We start from the raw sequence: 23,924 nt of genomic DNA, 5'->3' as shown, positions 1-23,924 counted from the left end.
TTTACCAATCCCAAGCAGTCAAAACTCATGAGTCAGCCCTCACCTCCCCCGCCCCTCCGAGATGGCTGAAACATTAAAAGATTTAAAAATAAATAAATACATTTGGGCATTCTTTTTATTTGCTTTTTGGGTTTTGAGTCTTTAGCATGCACTTGGATCACGTTTTGAAGTATTTCTCTGCCACCGTGAAGGCTAGAAAATTCTTTTTGCTTTTTGAAAAGGAAATATTAAAGCCAAGATTCCCAAATAAGCATATAACTAAACTACAGGAGCCGTGGTATTCAGCAAAGCACCAAATAACATGAGACTTACACTAAACTCATGAGAGTTGGTCCCTAGAGGTAGTCAAGAATTTTCCAGCAGAACGATTTGCTGATGGACAATTTAGTTTCTGCAGAATTGAAATTTTCCCCTAAAAAATTCGTCCTGATTTGGGATGATTTTTTTTTCAAAACCTCAAAATTTTTGCATTACTGAAAGAGGAGGTTACTGACCTGTAACTGGAGGTTCTTCGAGGTGTGTGGTCCCTATGTATATTTCACACACAGGGACCATCACTTGAAGAAGAATCCCATTTCCCAGATGGCTGTATGGGCAACACTGCATGTTGCCTCTAGCAATTGGACTAGATGACCTCTCAAAGTTCCTTTTAGCACTACATTGCTGTGGTTCTCTGGCATTAGCTTCCTTCCTGGGTTTGTCTCCCCTCTCAGAGAGCGGGCTAGGGCACAACCATTGCAGGGAGACAGGGCTTCATCAATGCTGGCAGGACTCTTTTCTATTCAGGTTTTTGTCCTGTGGCCATTGCTATGGAGGAGGAAGTCTGTTGTGCATTGATCTTCAAGATCCCATGCAATCACAGGCTACACCCTCTGTCCAGTCTACAAATCTGCAAACCCCCACATTACAGCAGAGGAAATTCCTTGAGGAGAACATTGCAGTTTTCTAGTGTGGGTTCCCCCCAGTCCCTATTTCTTGAGGGTTTTTCCACATAAGGGGAACATCTGGACTCAAGACCCAAGCAATGAGGAATATTTTTCAATTAAGTATTTCAATTAAAGAAAAGTGTACAGATCCACACTACTTTACTCCTGGGAGAATTCTGTGCCCCCAGGGGCACAGAATTCATACCTTCTGCAGATTTCTTGGCTCCCCCGCAGAAAAAAGGGGGAGCAAAGAAATCTGTGGGGAACACATGCCCCTTCCCTGGCAGCCCAGGCAAGTCCATTGGGAGCAGCTGGCAGCAGAGAGAGCAGATCACTGTGCAGGGGAGGAGGGAGGCTGGGCAAGTGTGCATGCGTCCCTAGAGAGAGTCACTCTGTCCCTCGTGCTCGCAGTTGCTGCATCCTGGACTTGGAGGCCTAGGGCTCTGTGAAGCAGGCTCTGTCCCTGAGACGGAGCAGAAATGTAACAATTAAGCAGGCAGGCTGCTAATGTTCCCATTGTTAGTGAAGTCTTCTCATCAGTCAATTAAGGCTCCTTTACCTTGCCAGAGTGGTGTAAAGGAGCCTTATTGGAAATGACGGTAACGGACTCTTCAGCTAGGAAGATCTATGTGCTTTCTCGCTTTTTTTCCTGCGCCAGAGAGGCACAGTGGGGTTAGATTACAGCTCAGGTTCTATTTTACTTATCCATTTAAAAAAAAATGCAGGTCAATGACGAGCAAAACTGTATAATTTTCATGTGTGAAAGTCTTGGCCATATAGAGTGACATTCTACTTTACAGAACACCAAATGCCAAAATACAAGTAAATGAAAACCCAGGATTATAACTGGATTGCAGGGTATTGATTACCAAGTATTTGTAACTTAACTGTTCAGGAAGTTATTGTTATTTTTTTTTTCTGTATGGTAGTTTAAATAAATTACCAAAATAAGTGAAACTGGTGTTCTTATATTGCATTATTTTGACAAATAATATATGCAGAATTTTGCATTTTTGGCATAGAATTTTGGATATTTTTTTTTTTTGGTGCACAATTTTGGATTTTTTGGCGCAGAATTCCCCCAGGAGTAACGCATACAGCAGAGTGATGGCATTAGTTAGGGACACAGTTACCAGGAGACAACACAACAGTGCTAACACGAGTTTCCTTCTGATTGCAATCCTCTCCAATTCAGTGACCATATACTTATCATGAAATAAACAACCCGGTTTTGCTGTAACTACAGTTTGTAATTAACTCGTGTCAACACTGTGTTTCTGGATGCAACATGAGGCATGCCAACAGCGTGTCCATGCAAAGCACGTGGTGGGTCAAGTGGTCACAGCTGGTCAAGTGGACAAGTGAAAAAAACATACTTTCTAGTTACATTTGCCCTAGTCCCACAGCGGCAAAGCTTGCAACAGAAGTGGCCGGAGCAGTGAGATTAAATGCAGGATCTGCTGCATTTGTGCTTTTACCTGGCAATAATCTTTTCTCAAGGGGTGGTTGCTGCATGACTTTCTCAGCTGCTGTAGGGGAAAAAGTGTGTGGGGTTTTGTTTTTCAACCAAAATTTCTTGCCAATCTAAAATTTTATTTGACAATATTATAAAAGTGCAAAAATGGTTAACCCCATGTGGTACTTACATGGCTTCAAGCATCTGCTAATGCAATCAGCTTCTGTCTCAAATCTATTGGCATTACCGCCACACCCACCATACCAAATCTGGGTGCAGATCTTGTTTTTGTAGTCAAAGAACCACATAACCTGATACTCCTTGCACTGTGTGCCCATGTCAAAATCCAGCAAGCAAGGATCTGTCAAATCTGAATTTCAAAATGTGCAAACGTTAAATGACTCTGAAAGGGTTAAAAGCTGAAAAGGCAAAGAGAGCAAAAACAAAAACAAAAAAAAATCAAGCATTTTAAAAAGTCATCAGTAAAACTGGGCCTGGCCTGAACTCGGCCTGTGCCAGGTCTCTAGTCATATCTGCACATACTCTTGCACTAACCACACCAGATCAAACATGCCAAGCAGCTGGTGCATGCACCCCAGATTTTTATTTATTTATTTATTTTGCATAGGTTTGCAGGGAATGTGCTAGGCTTGTACGTGCCTCTACCTAGCCTAGGACATAAGCGCCAAATCAATGCGATGTAGGAGTCGGGGCAGAACAGAGCATGGGGAAAGTGCCAGAACAGTGTAAAACATTTCACAGCCCAAGTGAAATCAGGGACATTACTGTTTGCTGAGGTTTCATGAAAAAACAAAACCATTTTTTGGGCCTAATTTCAATATTTGTCAAAACCCGATTTCTCTAGGCCAGACTGTGAGCTCCGCGCTCCAATGGGGATCAGTTATTCACAGGAGTGGTCAATGGGAACTACCTCTGCAAATAACAGCTCATCGGGGGGGGGGACACAATCTCGCCCTCTCTAAGCAAAACCCCCAGAAACCAGGGAAACTGGAGGGTGACAGGGATTGCGCCCAACTGAGCGAAACGTCGGACTGTGATGTCGTTTTGCAGTATATGTAAGATTTCGCGATCCTGTCCAGTTTGCTACCAAGCAGATCTAAGCAGAAAAACTCAGCACACGCGTAATCGTGGTCAGCTCATCCATTACTGAGGGGCAAGTCATGGGCCAGGCTGTGCCGCTTTCTGTAGGCGGGGTAGTGCTGTACTCCAGGAGCAGCCCTATTCCTTTTAATGGAACCACTCACCAAGTAAGGTTGCTCCTCTGTGGGCAAGAGTGGCATGAGCTGGCTCTGAGATGCCCATGTCCAAGGGCACAAGGATTCCCTGTGTGCACCAGTGCAGAAGAGAGCCACAATGCAGCTGTGTGGGGTTGAGATTGGGAGGATCGGGACATATCTAGCACTGATGGCAATGCTGGACAGCCCAAAGGGACTAGGATGGGGATGAAGGCTGATCACCACCACCTCCAGCCAGTGGCAGCAGGAAACACACCCTACACCTTTTTAACAGGCCTAGCAAGTATCACTTTGGGAAGCCCCCAGCAGTCCCTCTGGCATTATGCCGTACGCAGTCATGGTGTTTCCCACCCGACTCTGCTTGGACAATACACCCCCATCCCATGCACTCTGAGGAATAACTGGGCCATCGGTCGGAGTCGGACATTTTCCATGGCAGGAATCATGTGGTAGTGGTGTCAGTTTAGAGATCACTGAGGTTTTCTAACTTGGCAGAAAGCATGAAAAACAGTGTGGGCTCAAGTATGAAGGCACTGAGCTATCAGGTCAGGGAGTGTGCAGGAGGCTAAAGGAGCCAGCTTCCCAGCTTCCCTGGAAGGTCAATGGGAGTAGTGTGACTAATTCCCTCAAGCTCCTCAGATAACAGTGCAGGCTGGAATTTCAAAGGGAAAATTTACTTAAAATCCTGTCTCCTTAATTGGAGAGTTCCAGGACGAAGCTGTCATTTTCAAGTGCTCCGAATCGGTGGTGTCTCTGTGAGCGAATGGTGGTTGGATTTTCTTGGGAAAGTAATGGATGAAACACTTTGGAATTTCAGCTTTACTCCTGGGTCTTCTCTGAGATCTCTAGAGAGGGATTGTTTGCTTGCTGTGGTTTAGGCTGCTCCAGTTTACATCAGTGGGAAGTCTGCTGTGGATTTTAATGGGAGCAGGCTTGGGCTTGAAGAGTTCTGTGCTCTGAAGTGTGTATTCAAAAACTATTTGCCTTGGCATGAGTTTTGGGTTTAAAGTACATTTTTTTAAAAAACTCACTGATTTCAGAAGGTCTGACTTAAATAACTGAAGATTAGAGTATATTACTTGGAGTCCAAAAGTGATTGTTTAGGGCTAAATCCTGCAGTTCTTGCTCAGGCAAAAATCCCATTCACTTTAATAGGAGTTTGACTGCAGGATTTGGCCCTTACTTTTTAACATGTGCCCTCTTTCCATGCCAAATAACTGACACAAAAGCTTGTATGCAGGTTTAGATTATGTAACCCAGTATTTCCAGTATGCTATTCTGGTTAATGTCTTAAGCACCTGGATGGAATCCAGGTAAGCTATGCCACTGTATGAACTACTGAACTCTGTATCAAACTGCATGTTTCCTCCAGATCACTAGCTATTGGAAACCCGGGCTTCTCTGGTCCCATGACTCTCTAAGCAACACATTTCCTAGTCCTCTGAGAGCCTGTATCAATTCCACAGGCACACGTGCCTGATTAGCTATTCTATGGTGTATAATTTAGGTATTTTGATGCTGTTTTGTTCCGTATATCAACCCTTAAGCATTCCCGCGGTCCGCTGTATGTCCTATGAAGTCACACATGGACACAGAGATGTATAGTGCACCATACATCTTGTGCCGCTGTTTCGGAAGGCATGACAAACAAAGGGTTAAACGTGTAGACAAGGGCTAGTGCTTTCAGAGTAGCTGGGCGGTCCAAGCCAGCTGTGTCATTCCAGGTGAAAGACCATGGAGGGGGTGGGGGAAGCAAATGCAAATGGTTCACACACAGACACTGGAAATGGTGGAAGACAGCAAATGAAGAGAGGGATGTACTTCGAAGGAACCATTCAGTGTGTTACAGCTAATCTCAGCAATGGCATGTCGTCCAAAGAGAGAACTGAAATCTTGCTAATCTGGAGCCGGCAAGTTCAAAGTGCTGCGGCTGAGCAGTGGTACTTAAATGCAAGGGCAGTTATACATATGGCACCCATAATGAGATTGTCCCTCCCCATCCCTCCCCCGCGCCAGTGTTAACTGTAGGAAAGCTAGCAAAGATTTTTCAGATGCTCCTAGGAATCCTAGTCCTTCACAGTACCCTGGGGCTGTGGGGAGAGGTAAGATTCAGTGTGTGTAAAAAAATCACTTGAATAAACTCAATCTGGTTTAAAGAACAGGGGCCATATTTCACCCTCATGTACACCCAGGCAAACCCCATTGACCTCAGTGGGGTTGTGTGGGTTGGCCCAAGAACTTCCTAATTCCCATTAGAAACTAATGAGAACCTGGCGCCCAAACCCCCTAGCCAGCTCTGAAAATCTCACCCTCCACGTCTGCATTTTTAACTCAAATCTCAGAACTATTTTCAAAGAAAACATTGTTAAGGTAGCAATAAGGTCTTAACAAGACAAAGGTTACAAACCTCAGGATTATGGTTCAGACTGGGAGCCAGATCCTCAGCCGATGGAAAGCAGCGCTGCTTCAATGACTGTAATGAAACGGAGCTGTTTTCCATGAGTTACGGGTCCAGAGCTCCCTCATTTGTGAATCAGGTGTTACTGCCAGGGGGCTGAGATCAGTGCGAGCTGAGGTGTAACTGATCACATTAGGTGCAATCAGTTGTTTACCTTTCTTTTTTTGGGGGGGGGGGTGGCCTTAATGTAATATCTTTATGGTCATTTAAAACAAAGTGGAGGAGCCATTATAGGTATTAATCACTACAATGGTTACATGTTAATAACAAATGTTAATAATAAACACACTGTTAATCACTGAATAGGATCTGATTACTTGCTCATTAATGGTTTATTACAATAAACCATTGATGCCATGGTGGAAGAAATGAAGATGAGGGTGGGCAGGTGGTAGGACTTACAGTGTGAGGGAAGCTTACTAAACCAACTCAAAAGGTCACATGACCATTCCTCATAGGATCCCTGGGAAATCTTTCACTTTTACGCCCCGGTAGGCCACAAACTCTTGGGTAGAGCTCTGTATTACACCCAGGAGCCAAGTGAACCAAGCATCTGATGGTTCTCAGCTCAGCCTCTGATGGACAGTTCATTCCTTCTCCAGTCTGACACTCCAGTACAATGGTGCAATGTGCCATAGAGCATCCTGCACAGTTTACACCTTCAGGTCAGGAATGGAGGTTGTCAGGAGAACAGTACAGAACAGCTAATGGGGTTATGCCTGCCTAAGAGCCAGATTGTGCTAGCCTTACTTATGTGGGGACTGATCCAAAGGCCCCTGAAACTGATGGAAAGAATTCTATTGACTTCAGTGACCTTTGGCCCAGGCCCAGGGTGTTGTACCTCATGCCCTGAGCAGTCATATTGAAATCAGTGTGACTTCCTGCAGAGTAAGTTCCTGCTCTGGCTCAGGCAGGCCAGCACAATCTGGCCCTGAATGAACAGCACTTTTCCAGCACTTTGCACCTTAATTGTCTGAGGAAATAATTTAATTCACAACAGAAATAAAGGGCCAGTTCTTCTGCTGGTGGAAATCTTCATAACTTCACTGATTTCCATGCAGTTTACACTAGGATCTGATCAAGGACCACTGAAGTCAATTGACTTAAATGGAGCTAGAGAGGCAGAGGCCCTAGTACAGTCCCAACACAGGTAATTATGGAACCTACTGCTCCCATACTGCTAAGTACATTGCTACTCACCTATTTCTGGCCGTTCCAAAGGCTCAGTATTCACCATCAGATTAGCAGTCGCTACTGAAGGTGCCTTGGGCACTGGCATACTTTCTGTGAGAGCAAAACCAAATGGAATGATCAGCCAAAGGGGAAAAAAAAATCCTAGAGCAACACATGTAGCTAAAAGAAAACCAACACCACCTCCCCTAGCAATGTGTCCAGGCCAGCCTCCTGTCTTCTATTCTTGCCTACTAGAAATCTACAGTCTGGACCAGGAACTGTGCTTGTCAACCAGAAACAGCCTAGATCATATTGATTATGGAAGGAATGGAATAAGAGTTGGTAAACAAAATGTGCTAGTACGGGGAGGGAGAGATGCAGCACTGTTCAGAGCTGGGTTTCTTTACATAAATACATAAACTCTAGAAATGTATATTGGTTGCAGCTGACACAATGAGTAATTCATGTCAGAGTAACTGCATCTCGCATTAATTCTTCTCCCTCCAGCAACTATGCTAACAGGATGGGCTGCTTTATTCTGTATTATAACAAAGACAGTGTTTACTCATCAGTGCTTACATTGGGCCAGATCACACCATCCCAGGGAAAAAATCCCGCTGGCAGGGATTCCTGGGGAGGAAGTCTCCATAAAAATCCTTTAATGGAGATTCCCCCTGACTGTTCTATTGTGGAGTTTGGAAACCCCTAGAAAGGTCCAGGGGGCCTGCTCTCAAGCTCCAGGATCCCCTGGGATCTGCACAGAGGCCCTGCTCTGGTCCCTAGTACCCCCCCAAGACAGTTGCTGGTAGCACAGCCCCATGGTAAGTGCACTGCCAAGAACGCTCTCCTGGATACAGCTGCTTCCAGGACTTTTGGAGTGGAGGGCAGAGCAATCTCCACAAGGCATGCTGCCCCTTCTCCCTACCCATCTCTTCCCCCCATCCACAGTACAGATTCCAAACCCCGCAAGGTTGGGAGGAAGGAAGGGGATGGTGCCCAAAAGTAGCTCACACTGGTTCTTTCTGTATAGGATGGATTTGGGTTGGGAAGGGCAATGATCCCACTCAGTGGGCCAAATACTCAGTTGGTGTAAATCAGTGCCACCTCATGGGTTTCAATGGAGCTATGCCAATGTACAACAACTGAGCATGCTCCTCCCCCCCAGCGCAATTTGCAGTTCCCAGATGCGGTAGCAGTTATACAGCTGCTTTGATGATCAGATTTGTGCTGAATGTAATCAAGGATACATAGACCTAGTCAAGCCTGAACTCTGCTGGAAAAGGCCTTGCTGCACACTGCAATGGCAGTTTCCACCAAAATGAGTTTTGCCCAAAGTATAACAGCAGTCAAGAGGGCTGGTTCAGCCAGAAGGACACACCCCTCTTCATAAATTCTGCAGCAGTGCTTCTGTGGGCAGGGTTGGTTTTCAAAGCATGGGTGTATGCAGGCAGCAGTGATGGGGGAATCCTTTTAATCGGCATCCTAGCTTCTAACTCAGTTCATGCAAATGCCTCTTCTTCGGGCTCACGTCTTTTCTGAACATTCTGGCCGGTGAACTGATTGCTCGCAAAGGTAAGCAACTGCAACAAGCGTGATCCAAAAACCACTGAAATAATTGGAAAGCCTCCCACTGACTCCAACAGGCCTTGGGAGAGGCTCTACCAGCACTAAAGTGAGCCGGTCATGGAGTTGGCAGGCACAGGGCAATCTTCCCGACGCTGCTCTGCCAATAAACCTCAGTGCTGATCAGCAAAAAGCTTGGGCTTATCCTGAATAGCCAAAGCGTTTGGTGGTTTTCATGAGTTACCTACACACGGATTTGAACTTGGGTCTCCAGAGGACTAACCTGCTGCTTAATCCCCTCTGAATGGACCCATATAATATGTTATACTAGGACAGTTGGGAAGCTGAGCTCTTTTGATACTGAAGGCCTGAGTCAAAGATCAGGGCCCCATCGTGCTCGGGGCTGTACACACAATAAGAAACAAATTCCTCTTTGAGGAATGGACTAGTTTCATTGAAATCTTCATCAGTTTAACTGCGTTGAAATGACAACTTGTATTTGCTGTTGCAAACAATTTCTGTTTGCCATTGCACTACAGACCAGGCTGCTGCGCTGAGAGGTGGAATGTAAGACATACGGTTACACACTGAGCATTATCAAGGCACGAATCATCATAATCATCACCAATTTACTCTCCATTGTTTGTGACTTTTTCCATTTAATGTTTTCAACATCTCCCCTGGAAAAAAATGTTTATTCCATCCCACATGCCCAGAAAGACACTTACTTGTGCTGAACGTTTCCATGTAGGTTACTTTGGCTTGTGATTTGTGGTACCCAGTAATTGCTACCTGGTATTTCTGCCCACTTCTGAGGCCTCCGATCACCCGTTCAGTGCTGGTTAAGTTTAGCTTCAGGACTAGAGAGTGGTCCTGTGCTGAGGTGATGGTGATGTCAAAGAAGTCAAGGGTCTGGGGTTCAGGGTTCACCCAGCGTAGCTTAGCGCTGTTCTCAGTGATGTCAATGATCTGGATTTCACTCTTCACTTTAACTGCAGTGCAACACAAACTAAAGTCAGAAGCTTCGAAGAGAAAAGCTGAGGGGATGGTTTGGTGCATAAGGAATTCTAGTCCAATTAGCTGTTCCTGAGGAGGAGGATGGGAAGGTTAACCAAGGCTTTAATTATCACCGTATAGAACAGATTATGGAATACTAAGGCCAATATTTTCAGAAGTGCGTTTCAGAGGGTGGATGTGCTGCCCTTCCTGAAGCACAGGACCCTTCAAGGGGTGTCAAGTTGGGCACTCAAAAATTGAGACACCCCAAATCCCTGGTCACTTGTGAAAATCTTGGTTGAAATGCCATGTATGGTATAGTACCAGGTTCTGAACTGAATTTTTAAAAATGCTCTAGAGAAAATGAATCATGCTCTTTAATTCACACTTGGAAACGGCTTTAGTCAGTGTTTCTCAAGTATCTCATGTTTGTTCATTAAGAAAAAACTCTTGATCTTTGCCCATCCCATTGTGGGACTAGAAAAGACCAATGGATAGTGCAACCACGATGGGTTCACTGCTCAAAAAGGGACATGGTTTGAGGGATCCATGGAGACTGCAAGGGATGTGCAACGAGAGGGCTTAATCTGGACTGCTGCAGTAGGGTTTGAGAAGCCTTTGCAGATCAGGGAAGAATCAGGGCTGGTAGATCTGTGTTTATGTGGCCAAAATATCCCCACAGAATGGGGCAGGAGGACAGTAGCTGCAGATACCACAGCAGCTCTGTGAAGGCTGCTTTGCACCTTAGGGTCTGCTGCTGAGCTACAGTCTTGGAGGAAGATTGCCCCATGACCACAGCAGAACAGCCCCAGCCCTTCCCCAGGGCTAGTCTACACTTAAAATGCTACAGCAGCACAGCTGTGCCACGGCAGTGTTTCAGTGTAGACTACACCTATGCTAACGGGAGGGGTTCTCCTGTTCGTGTCGGTGATCTACCGCCCTGAGAGGCGGTAGCTAGGTCAGCCGAAGAATTCGTCCATTGACCTAGCACTGGCTACGAGGTGATTTAGGTCAATTTAACTACACTGCTCAGGGGTGTGGATTTTTCACACCCTTGAGTGACGTAGTTATGCCGACCTAATTTTCGAGACTAGACCAGACCCTCGTCTGCTCTCTCCAGCTAATTTATAGGTACCAGCGTTAGAGCTTAAAAAAAGAAAGCACGTAGTGCCATGTGTTACTTCAACTCCTCAAAATCAGCAATTCAGTTCTAAATGGGCACAATATTTCTTCAATAGTTTTCATTCACATACACATAATTTTCTTTCTAGAGACAAAACTAGAGCTGGGTGGAGCTGCAACAACCTATTTCTGCATGTTTCTGTGCCTAGAAGATGTTAACGGGCTTTTCCGCACTCATTGGCATCAGCAGCGTTTTTTGTTCATAAGAAAGTTCACGGAAAGCGGGCGCTTGGAAAACCTTGAGCAAAAATATTATCATGTGAAGGTCTATGGCAGAAATGTTCCTGTGATGAACACTGAAACATTTCTGCTTTCCCTCTTCCTCTTTATAAAAGTTTCAATCACCCAGCTATCTGAAGTGACAAGTGACCAAATCACAATCCACGTATAAGAATAGTGACTAGCCAAAGACATCTTCCAAGCAAACAAGCCTCCCACAAACTCAAATATGTTTGTATGATGTTCCTAACAATTTCAAATAGCAAACAAATCTGCAAACACCAGCAGGCCACATTATAAGCTGGCATAGCTCCATTGACCTCTGAGTTGTACCAGCTGAAGCCCTAGGCCAGTGGCCACCCAAGGGTAATTTATTAACAGAAAATAGGTCTAAATGAGTCAAATTATTTGCCATGAAGAGTTTTCCCAGCTTTGGACAAAACTATGATACAATGTTGGATAAAACAGTTAGAAAACTGGCTGAAAACTCCAGTGAAGCATGAGACTGGGTCTCCTCTGCAAGCTGATGGCAGAGTTGACCCCTAATGAAAGTGTAACCGTATATTTACATGGAGACATGTTTCTCTGCATATGTTCTTTGTTACTTCTGTCACTGAAAAGTAAAGACTTGTGCAACCCCCTGACAAAAGCATATGGCATAGCTCTTTTAAATTACCGTTGCTCGCATAAGAGGCTTTCTTTTCCCGTATATGGTGCCAAATTGGTTCTGTCTGCACAGACTGCGACGTTTCCATTTCGCTGACTCGGAAGTCAAATGATCCTACACAGTGGCTATGTGCTTAACCACAATGGGCCAAATTCAGCCCTGCTATAATGGTATTAAAGACCCTCAAGGGCAAGCCAATGGCATTACACCTATGACCCAGTAGCACTGGGTTGGACTGTATAGCTCATTTACTATATTGAGTCCATCTAAACGACTGAGAATCTACAATGCATTTGAATAAAGACGTATCTTTTCTTTAGTATAAATTCTGTCTAGTCTCTGATTCATTCATAGCCAGGCAATCCCACAAAATCTTTGCGGGAGTTTCCAGGCACAGCCGTTAGAAGGGCAGATCTCCCGCTGGTGTAAATCAGCAAAGCTCCATTGAAGTCAAGAGCATTATACCACTGTACACCAGTAGAGGATTTGGCCCTCTAGACACTGTTTAATTAAGATCGCCCTTTCTGAGACAGAAAGCTCTGCCTTTTTATTTCCCAGTATTTGAAAAAGCGAGCACTGGATTTTATTGCTCACACCCTGGATCTCAATCCCCTAAAAAAGGGAAGACTGGGGAATACTGTACATACCCGCTGGTTTGTCTGTAGCGGCTGTACTTGCACTGGGAGCTGGAGTTGTACGTGCACCGGTACTTTTGCTGCCCTTTGTAGCTGTAGCTTTACGAGCACTGGTCGTTGTGTTCGCCGCTGTAGCTTTACGCGCACTGGTCGTTGCGCTTGTGGTCGTAGGTGCAGTTGTGGTCGTAGGTGCAGTGGTAGTCGTACGTGCACTGGTGGTCGTACGTGCACTGGTAGTCGTACGTGCACTGGTGGTCGTACGTGCACTGGTGGTCGTACGTGCAGTGGTGGTCACATTATTTGCACCGTGTCTGTTTAAACCACAGCAGTTGTTACAGATCGGTATATTTTTCTACTTAACACAAAACGTAGCTGGGCCAGGCAATAACATCTTCATTCGTGCGACACTAGAATTCTGGAGGTAGAAGGACTAATAAAAGTTCACTAAATCACTGGGAATCTTTCCATGGGCTTCCCTGTGCTGTAGGCTGCGCCCACAGAGAAACGAGAAGCTGGTGGATTTCTGCCAAGCAGCTGAACGCTACACCTAAGTACTCTCATGGCAGGCACGTTACAAGTTCTGTTGGTAAGGAGGCCATTAATTAGATAGCGCTGTAGGTATCCTATAGCACAGGGGTGGGCAAACTACGGCCCACAGGCCACATCCAGCCCGTCAGACCATTTAATCTGGCCCTCAGCTCCAGCCGGGGAGTGGGGTCAGGGGTTCACCCTGCTCTGCGCGTCTCCCAGGAAGCAGCCAGCATGACCCCCCTCCGGCTCCTATGTAGTACACGGAGGCGTGGCCAGGCGGCTCTGAACGCTGCCCCATCTGCAGGCACTGCTCCCGCAGCTCCCATTGGCCACGGTTCCTGGCCAATGGGAGCTGCAGGGGTGGCGCCTGTGGATGGGGCAGCGCGCAGAGCTGCCTGGCCGCACCTCGGAGCTGGATGGGGGGACATGCTTCCAGGAGCTGCTTGCGGTAAGCACCGCCCGGAGCCTGCGCCCCAATCCCCCGGCACAGCCCTGATCCCCCTCCTTCCCTCCGAACCCCTTGGTCCCAGCCCAGAGTCCCCTCTTGTACCTCAAACCCCTCATCCGCAGCCGGAGCCCTCCCCTTCCCCCTCCACCCCCCATGCCCCAACAGCCTGCCCTATCCCTGATTGCCTTCCTGTCCAACGAACCCATTGGTCCCAGTCCGGAGCACCCTCCTGCACCCCAAACCCCTCATCCCTGGCCACACCCCAGAGCCCACACCTCCAGCCGGAGCCCTTACACCCCTCCCCCATATCCCAACCCTCTACCCCAGCCCTGATCCCCCTCCCACCCTCCGAAGCCCTTGGTCCCAGCCTGGAGCCCCCTCCTTTACCCCAAACTCCCCAGCTCCACCCCAGAGCCCACACTTTCCCTCACACCAACCCAGAGCCCCCTCCCTCACCCTGAACTCCTCATTTCTGGCCCCACCTCAGAGCCCACACCCCCAGCTGGAGCCCTCACCCCCTCCTGCACCCCTACTCCCAATTCCATGAGCATTAATGGCCCACCATACAATTTCCATACCCCGATGTGGCCCTCAGGCCAAAAAGTTTGCCCACCCCTGCTATAGTATAAGCTTTTAAAAGAAATTCATTGTTCTCATTTTCAGACATACCTGTCCTGGTTTTTCTATCCTGCCTAGCACCATACGAGCGGAATCATCTTGCCACACATAGACTCATAGCAATGTAGGGCTGGAAGGGACCTCAGGCGATTATCTACTCCATCCCTGCCCACCACGGTGAGGCAGGACCAAGTATACCCAGACCATGCTTTATGGCATGATTGTGGTATGAGAGAAGGCAACAACCCTTACCATGCACGACATCCCATGATAGCACAATCATTTTAGCAGTGATTTACAATGATGCCAGTGAAGTAAGAGAAAGATACACAATTAATAGATGAATAGCGAGGCATATTAGGCTGTCTTGCTTGCTCTGTACCTGGAATTCTCATTCAAATTACTGGGATTTTCATGAAGAGAGAACCTGGAGGATGGGTCCACTGACATGACTTGTAAATTTAACATAAAAAAATCTGCTTAGGAAAATACAGGACCAAGGTTTTCCAAAGATGCAAGTCATAGCGAGTGTCTTACTTTTGGGGTGTCCCACTTGAGACCCCCTAAAGCAGTGTTTCCCAAAGTGCCCCCTAAGGGAGTGCAAAGCACTAGCTGGAGCAGGAGATGTATAAATTGAGAGGGGTCAGCTTTTAACACCACACGGCCAGGCTGAATGGGAGTGTGATTGGTTTCATTTTCCTGAAGCAGAGGACCAGCTTTCAAAAGTTTGGGAAATGCTACCTAAGAAGGGCCTGGTGTTTAGACAGTGCTGAGCAACTGGTCTCTGTAAATGAGGTCCTTTTACGGTGGGCCAAGTTGAGCACCCAAAACCACCAACCACTTTTGGAAATCTTGGTCCAAACGAGGAAGATAGTTTTATACTCTACATAGTATATTGGTATATCAAAATTATCTAAAGACAGATGCGCTGCTCCTTTGCTACAGCACTAAGGACAGCAGGCTCACGAACACTTAGATGCCCTGTGGGAAGATCCAGGATTCAGTTTAATTCAATATGACAAGGAATATGAAGACAGTGCTTGTCCCTCAGAGATTTGGCTTCCAAAGCCCAATCTGTTGCAGAAAAACTCCTACTTACGATGTTTTTTGGCCAAATTTAGAAGAGCTCTTTGCTGACTGATCACCTTGGAACCAATCACATTGTTTCCGTACGTCTGGAGACAGGTAAAAGGAGTTTTCACCTAGAGAGAGAAACAGCTCAATGTGAAATGTTGTTTTTTAATAATGGTAATACTTTTTAAAAAATGATTAATCAACTCAGCATGACAATTATTTCATGTTAATTTAACCACATTGATCTCACTTTGGCCACAAAAGACAGCGGACCTGTTTTAGGTTGGAATGTTGTGTTAACGACTATATTATAATATCTCTGGCACCAGCTCCATTGATCACTACAAGAAATTAAGCTGTTGCTTAAAACGGTATATTTATTATTTCAAGACAGCAACAGCTCCACGGGGATCATAAGTTTTAGATTTATTTCGGGACAAACCATGAGAATACATTGGTTGAGCATATTAGATAATGCCTAAACCCTGCTGTACTTAAACAAAACCCATGTGTTCCCACAGTACGGGCTCAGCGGAACGTAATATTCTTCTGACAATTTAAAGGATCTAGGCCTCCTTCCTGCGGAGATGTGGAAATCAAGCTGCAGAGTTCTAAACGTATATTTTATTCCCAGGTGCCGAGACTGTATGATGGTGGGTAGTTGTGGAGTCTGCAGGGGGAAATCCCAACACTTAGGCTTTGTTAGCCCAATGGGTTGCTTTTGGTACTGCAGCAGGCGGATTGTGTATTGTAGGAGAGGCAGTGCTGTGAAGAACCCCAAGAGGGTGAACGTAAACACTAGAGGAGCTAATGGCCTCAGCAAAGCACCCAATTCTCCTCTCAGTGGGCCAGATCTCAGCTTGCATAAGTTGAAGTTAATGGTGAGTTGTGACCATTTGCACCAGCTGAGGATCCGGCCAGTAACATTATACTTGCTGACAGGCATTTCTGGTGCAACAGAGATTTGGTTTTCAAAGCCATGCACAGTAAGTTACATGGAACTCAGGTTACTGCCTCTGAATGACAAAGGGCCGAGAAAACTATTGGGATCTGAATCTTTGGCCAGCGTGGTTTACATCACTAAACGCCTGAGCATTACGCTCAGAGAACGGTAATTCCTCATTTGACCTGTTCAAATATCGCCAGGGTGGGGTGCTGGGGAGAAGAGGAGAGCATGCTTAGTGAGTTTCCAGCGTGCTACAGGACAGCAAGAAACAAAGCTGCCCTGGGCCTGTCCCTGAGAATCTCCTCAATCACTGTGGTTCTTTGAGCCACCAAAGACTTAGTATGACGAAAGATTTTGCACTGCCCAAAGCAGCCAGCCCAGAACTCCCTTTCTGTGGAACCAATTTGCATCTACAAGATGAAAGAATAAAAAAATGTTATAATTAGGGCTGACGCGAAACTGCAAAATGCAGATTCAGAGCCAAAGGTCCCCAAAGAGCTGAGCTGCCTAGATCCAGAATTTTAATGTATGGACCTAGGCACCAGGCATCTTGATTGGTTCCAGAGGCAAACTTGCCTAACATGCTCAGGTGTTCAGATCTGCAGTTCGGGCTTTAGGCCCATCTCTAGTTAAAATCAAATAAGACAAAAAAGCCATGCCAACAACTGCTAATTTTCTGTACTTTCATGCTGTCCCCATCTCCAGGCTGCACTATCATATTAACATCTTTATTCTTCCACTTTCCCCCATGCCTGTGCTATGTTCTACTTACTGCTGATAAATGACGGTAACAATTTCGCAAAGCGCAGTAAGGGCTCTTCATGCAGCTCAGACGGCTTCTCGACTAATTTGAAGAACACATCATTTGGCTCACTAGCCAAGCTGTAGATATTCTTGACATTCACTTTCTTGCCGATGCCAAGTACCACGAAGAAGTACCCTTTGCATTTGGCACCCAGGATAACTCTTTGAAGGTGCTCAAGTTCTTGCTTTTTAACTTCTCCAGTCATCATCAAAACCATGACTTTCAGATCCCTGGGGTTTGGTGCACTTTCGAAAACATGTCCCATTGTGTATTTAATTGCACTTCCCAGAGCCCTTGTGCCATATAGCTGGGCCATTTGGTTCAGAATGAAATCCATCATCTTGTCTTTGGACCTATAATCTGTTAGGGACAGCTCTACTTTTACTGGCAATGAGCTTGAGTTGCTTTCGTATTCATAAGGAGCATGCTGGAGAATGGCCACTCTTGCATGGTGCTGTGATGCCTTTGGATTAGAGCTGATCTCCAACTGATTTACTAGGTAGGAAATGTACTTCTTCATCTCGTTGAACTGCAAAGGAGTGGTGCTCTCAGAGCTATCCAGGAGGAATGCCATGTCAATGTCTACGTCCGTGGGGACTGCCCTCCTGTCTCTGAAGAAAGGCCTTTGAGAACTAGGACTAACGCCACAGATGGGATCAGGATCACATACATCTAGAAAAGAAATACATCCTGTTTCATGTGCACATCCATAAGACAATCATTCCCTGACATAGTTATAATCTATTTTCTGACAAAATCAAACAATATCACAGATGTGGTCTCCCATAAAATACTTTGGCATGTCATATGCCTGGTAAATTAATAGTTTTGCTATAAAAGCAAATCCAATAATAGTTTTGCTTGTTTCCACACTGTTGGCATAAATTAAGCATTAGTTCCAGGAGGTGCAACTGAATCAATTACAATTTTCCTTAATTATATCACGTAGCTATGTAGTAATATGCTCAAATTGTATTTATTCATCTACTGAACATATCTTTTATATCGCTCTTACAATCTAATTCCCTCATAATATGAAATACTACCAAGGCTCGAGCAGAAAGCAGTAAGTTACATATCATATATAGAGGATTTCATCCCGAGGCATCTTCAGTTACTTGAACACGTCTACTAAATCAATGAATTTCACACTGTGCAGTCCGTCAAGCCCTTTCTAGCAACTGGAGAAGGCAGTATTTTGAGCACTAAGAAGCAGGGGATTGAGACATTGGGAGAGGAAACAGCCCATGAAAGGAATATGAACATCTGATGTGATCTGCAGAATGCAAAAGCTGGAGAACCACCGTGTTAAACCGCAGTGTGATCCAGGCCCTTTCTGCTGAATGTTCTCTCTCAAACATAACAACTCAGCAAAAAATAGAAATGTGAATGTATCCCACCTCATACTGCATATCGGCTGACTCCTGATTGTGCTTCCATCACACCAAAACTTCCATTGCCTGTCATGGGGCTACTCATGTAAGACAAGGCCCTAACTAAACAAAACTATAAAGAGGAGAAATCCAGTGCCTTACCCAAACAAATGTGACATGTCAGTAGTCTCCTAATGGTTTGATTAAGTGGAACCGCAGCGGTAGGAAGGACAATAGCTTGTCCCACTGCACTGTTATTCATCTGGTTTAGACAAAAGCAAAAAACACAGGGTTCATAACACAGTATTTATAAGTTTTAAACGTATAAACTTCTTAGGGTAAGGGTAGTCTTGAACTAAGGCACTGGATTGGGGGTTAGAGAGCTGGATTCAGTTCCCTAATCTGCCATACATGCAATGTGTGACCTTTGGACAAATTATTTAATCTCTCCGGACCTCAGGTCCCCAACAGTAAAATGGGGATAATAATGTGGTACTTCCATTCTTCCGCCCCTCCCCTCCGCCCTCTTTTGTATTGTCTGTTTAGATTGTACGCTTTTTAAGGCAGGGGCTGTCTCTTGCTATGTTTGTACAGCACCTAGCACAATGGGCGATTGGGGCTTTTGGGTGCTGCTGGGTGGGATACTAATAAATAATAATACTTTCTTTGGAGCTTACTCAGATTTTAAGTTGTATTTCAACATACAGTATAGAGATTTCTTATTCTCTGTGTATGAGAGACCTCTCACCCAATTCATTCACAAAATGCCGTTCATTCACATCAGTACCTTAAGAGTGAGGTACTCGTGTGGGTATTTTACTGAGATTGTAAGCTCTTTGGGGCAGGGACTGTTTTTGTACATTTCCTAGCACAATAGGGTCCTGGTCCATGACTAGAGCTTCTAAGAGCTACCACAATACAAAGAATCAATATTCTCGTTCCACAGCATGCATTGCACTGGGAAAGAATTTTGGAATTTGCATGAAGCCTGTTGTTTGTCCTGACAATGTTGCTCGGAACTAGGCATTTGAAAGGCTTGAGCCGATGCCTACATAAGTCAATAGAAACGTGCCCACTGACTTCCATGGGAGCTGATAGAGCTCATCAAGCAGAAAGGAAAGAGCAGAAATGAGTGGTCCAAACCTGCAGTGCATTTATGAGAGCTCGATCCTCTCTGTCAGTAAGGAACACTGGCGTGACTCCAGCATCGTACAGCTTCAGCACCGCATCGTTAAGTTGTGACGATGCTCTTGTTGGGCCGTTGCTGAAGAACACAGCCACCTTCCTCATCAGAAAGCCACTGCGTGCACGCTTGAAGGTGTTTCTGGCTACAAAGGACATGGCAGTTTCCAGGCTGCGCTGCTTTGTCGTCAGGGTGATTTGGAGGTTTTGAAGCTGTTCCAGGAGATTGGCTTTCTTCCTGGCATCAGCAAAACGGATCTCCGTGGTGACATCACTGTTGTAGGTCACGACTGCCACACGGGCACCCCGGGGGCAGTTGCTCTCGGCAATGATTAGGTTGTTAGCCACTCTCAGCACTGTCTGCTTCATTCGGTTGAAAATGTTGTTATTGACACCTGAGGAGGTATCTATAGCAAATGCCAGTTCTGTTGGGTACACAGGGCATTCCTTGGGGCCTACCCGAAAGATGGATTTAAAACAGTTAATATTAGATGATATTATTAAATAGCAAGGACCAGATCCTCAGCTGGCGTAAATCAATTTACCTCCATTGAAGTCAATGGAGGGTATTATATCGCCTGAGGCTTTGGCCCTGAATAAATATATATATAAAAGTTACTACCAGACATTAAACAATCAAAGTGACTTACCATAGCAGCAAGCTGTGAATAATTAAAAGAAAATGATTTAGTTGGGTCAGTTTGTATAACACGATCAGCACACAAGTGAGCTACAGAAACACGTCAGCACAGAGATACTTACGACATTTATCTTTGATGCTCCGGATAAGTGCACATTGCTTTAAAAAAGAGGAAAAGGAAAAGAGAGAGAGAGATAAACACGCCATCAAACAAAAGGTATTTCAGAACAAGATGGAGGCAGAGAAGTAATATTCAACTTACATCTTTGGATTCGCCTCTTTCACCCTTAAGCCCCTGTTTAAAAAAAAGCTTGCATTACAATACATATTGATGGGATGTTATGCCAAAGTCACTTAAAATTGTTATTCAGCCAGTGAGCATGTGGAAGTAAGAACAAAAATCTGTATATCTGAATTTCCATCTCCAGGAAGAGATCGAAACTTTCTATCCTTATCAATGTTATACAGTAGAATCCCTATTTTACAAACTACTTGGAGATGGAGGAGCTCATAAAATCAAGGATCTGTTGTATTACAGGCATGCAGGGCTCTTATTGCTTATCTAAATCATTGCAGTCACTGTTAAGCACATGATGAAATTCACCCCTGTGCAGAGGGTCACCACCCCTTAGGATCTCCGCATAGGGCTTATGTGAGAATGAAGTGCTACACAGACCTTGTGCAGGCCCTGGGCACGGGGGGAATTTCACCCATGTGAGTGTTAGGGTGACTTTGTGCCTTGCCCTGGAGGAGTGCGCACACTGGGGCTAAGGCAGTCACAAACTTTCCCCCGCACGCACACCCAACTTGCCTCATTGGGTGAGAGTTATGTACCATCTTGGTGAGGAGCATGAACCGCCCCGGCAGTCCTCCCCTGGGACAATTGCCAGAAAACAGATTCAGGGCAATGCATTTCAATGACTGTAAAACAATGGCTAACAGGCAGGCCCGGCCAGTATAAATGGCATGTAATTAATTAAACAGAACTGATTATCTCCCAACGTATTATGTTTCTGGGTGTCTGAGACGCAGGATGTTTTCTTAGGGCCCAATCCTGTGCTGGGGTATGTAGGCCACTCCACGTCCATACCCAGGAGTAAGCAACTTGCTTACCACTTTTGGTGAGTGTTACTGGGCTGTGCAATGGAACAGCTGCTATTCCACATGTTGCACTAGGTAGCACAGGACTCAGTCACAGGTAGTCCACACAGAAGAAAAAATGGCATGCTGAGTAAGGAAAGGGGATACAAAAAAAAGTCCTGCGGATTTAGCAGATGGGTGACCTCCTGCCACTTTGAAAACAAGTAGCCACACAACCTCCACCTCCCACCCAGGGTCCGTGCAGCTGCAGGCTTGGCAATCTGTCCCCAGGAGCCCTGCGGGAGAAGTTCCCGAGTACTTATGACATTGTTAAGGGGTGGTGGATTTAGCTGGTGTATTTGGGTGGTTTCTATTTGACCAAATGCTGAGAAGGAAACTTCCCACGTGGAACAACTAAAGGCCAAATGTCAAAGAAATGTACATTGACAAACTTCTCAGCATGTACCAGCCCTTTACTGCTAGCCCCAGATCTGGAGAGAGGGAGGACCCAGACCTAGGTCTCATGACTGGAGCAAAATATTCCACGTGCAGCGTAAGAAAGAATGGCACATCTCGCACTGCCTCTCTAATCCCAGCCAGGGCCAGACATGGACACACAACGAGTCCATTTAATGAATGCCCTGACAAATGACACACGTGTTTCATTGAGGAAGTTACCACCTTAGTTTCAGCACAGGTTTCACAGATTTCAAGGCCAGAAGAGACCACTAGGATCATCTAGTCTGATCTTCTGCATAACACAAGCCAAAAGGATTTTAGCCATTAATTCTTGCCTCAAGCCCACAGGATGGGCAAAGGGCCAGAGTTCACCACTATATGCAGCATACGTCTTGTATGTATTAGTAAGCACCAGAGATCAGAGAAAGTTCTTGATAAGGCCTTTAACTGGCCCATTTCCATTGCAAGATTCTACCCTCCTCAGAGTGCCTTGCGTCACGCACTGAACCCGGAGCATGTATGAACATTGTTCAGTGATAACAACAAGCTAGGAATTTATAAAGCGAGCACAATGAAATCAGGATCCCATTATCCTCACTAGACCCAAAGGAAACATGCAACATGTCCAAGATAATGGAGGATGAATTTGCCAGAGTGTAAGATAAAAGGAGGCAAAATAGAGCTTATTTCAGTTGTTGGCAAACATGCTACATATTAATGGAAAGGGAAATTAGCAAGTTCTCTGGGGACAGCGAAGCCAATCTACTAGACCAGCTGTAAATACAATGAACACTTACAGGTGGTCCTGGGTATCCAACCCCTCCGATCTGACCTGGTTCCCCAGGCTCTCCTGCATTCCCCTAAGAAACAGTAGAGTAAAGATCACCAATCCACATTTGATATGTTTGAACACAAGACTAGAAGAATGTCCTGAATGCTCCTCAAGGAGAACAGAGTCCTATGCACCTCACTGGAGGTACGTAGGTGCTAATGAGTTTTGAGCTTTGTAGCATACAGTCCCACTAAGGAATAGGTGTCTGAAATACAACCGGTATAACCTCCCATGGTGGATTATTTTTCAGAATAAAGGCACTAATATAAAAAAGTGGCTTCCTGAGGAATAACTTTGTCCAGCTGACTACAAGTGCTATATACAGCAGAGCAATGTGTCTATGCTCTAATTGCAAATCCAGACATGAGTAGCCAGCCGACAAGCTTGGTACATGTTCACCTCCTCCCTCACCCGTGGAGCCAATGTGCAGTGGTTTCTTCAGACCAATGGCTGAATTAGTCTATCTGTGGCAGGCAAGTCCCCTCCGCCGGGAAGAATGGGACTGTCTGAGCAGGGCTGCATGCTCCAGTGTAACGAAGAGCAAAATCTGGCCCAACCGATCACTCTCCCAAAGCTGCAGCCTAGCGATCCCAATCATTGGGAGCAGGAGAACCCCCAGAATAGCGTGAATGAGGAAAAAACATTGTGCAGAACTCACAAAGCCCTGGAGCTAAGCAAGCTTTCACTCCGTTCTTGCGTAAAGGACTGCATGAGAAACCGTGTCATGGTAAAACTTACCCTGCGGCCTCTGTTTCCTTTAGGGCCAGGACCTCCACCGCCACCTCGAGATCCAGCTGCGCCCTGTTTAGAAAACAGCATAAACAGGAGTTGTAGCAGAAGATAATATAAAACAGAAATTTGCTACTCTCGCAGAACATGAAGGGAAGTTACATAAGCTCAACGGTACCTTTGGCCCTGGGTATCCCGGGAATCCTGTTTCACCCTGTAATAACAGAAAAGTTTTAGGGTTTAAAAAAATTAATCTTGCTTCTGAAGACAGGTCCAAAGCAAATGTATGAAGGAAAAGAACCGGTGGAAGAAAAGTGAATGAAACTGCAGACTCATAATGTTGATATGATCAAGAGAGAATAAATGGCAGCTGGTTTAAAAATCTGATTGTTATTGGACTGTTAATATCAAACAAGACTGAAATGACAGCCGATGCTGCTATTTCTAAAGTGCCATCAGTAGGCGGACTAGCTGCACTGAGGAGCTAACAAGCACAAAGGCACCCAACACATATGAAGGAGGAGGGGTTTGACCGGCATCTTGTTGTGATTCAATAATCAGACGCACTAGAGCAGATCCTTGTTCTTATGCACAGCCCCACTGACTTCAACTAGACACCCCCAGGCTCCATACGTGTGGATCCAACTGGAGGATGGAGGTCCTTGTTACCGGCAGG

The 23,924-nt window shown here is 45.5% G+C and overlaps 1 protein-coding gene across 12 annotated transcripts in view; it reads right to left on the bottom strand.

The window, feature by feature from the left end:
• The window catches only part of COL6A3 (collagen type VI alpha 3 chain), a 113,912-nt gene that overhangs the window by 14,955 nt on the left and 75,033 nt on the right, over positions 1-23,924 (bottom strand). For 8 of the 12 annotated variants that reach the window (XM_043525221.1, XM_027831270.3, XM_043525226.1 and 5 more), the window contains 15 exons: positions 23,427-23,462; positions 23,258-23,320; positions 22,485-22,547; positions 20,411-20,443; positions 20,271-20,307; positions 20,159-20,170; positions 19,470-19,963; positions 18,489-18,588; positions 16,921-17,625; positions 15,228-15,330; positions 12,544-12,842; positions 9,561-9,824; positions 7,297-7,380; positions 2,573-2,752; positions 2,405-2,455 (listed from right to left, as the gene is read on the bottom strand). In XM_043525221.1, coding sequence (XP_043381156.1) covers positions 2,405-2,455; positions 2,573-2,752; positions 7,297-7,380; positions 9,561-9,824; positions 12,544-12,842; positions 15,228-15,330; positions 16,921-17,625; positions 18,489-18,588; positions 19,470-19,963; positions 20,159-20,170; positions 20,271-20,307; positions 20,411-20,443; positions 22,485-22,547; positions 23,258-23,320; positions 23,427-23,462 — 2,524 coding nt within the window. The remainder of the gene's footprint in view (positions 1-2,404; positions 2,456-2,572; positions 2,753-7,296; positions 7,381-9,560; positions 9,825-12,543; positions 12,843-15,227; positions 15,331-16,920; positions 17,626-18,488; positions 18,589-19,469; positions 19,964-20,158; positions 20,171-20,270; positions 20,308-20,410; positions 20,444-22,484; positions 22,548-23,257; positions 23,321-23,426; positions 23,463-23,924) is intronic. The other 4 variants (XM_043525222.1, XM_043525223.1, XM_043525224.1 and 1 more) reach the window with 4 other exon arrangements.

The sequence above is a fragment of the Chelonia mydas genome, chromosome 11, assembly GCF_015237465.2.
Source record: "Chelonia mydas isolate rCheMyd1 chromosome 11, rCheMyd1.pri.v2, whole genome shotgun sequence".
In the NCBI taxonomy this organism is placed as follows: Eukaryota; Metazoa; Chordata; order Testudines; family Cheloniidae; genus Chelonia; species Chelonia mydas.
Note: the sequence above shows the minus strand (reverse complement) of the source record. Positions and strands in the feature narration are given on the sequence as shown.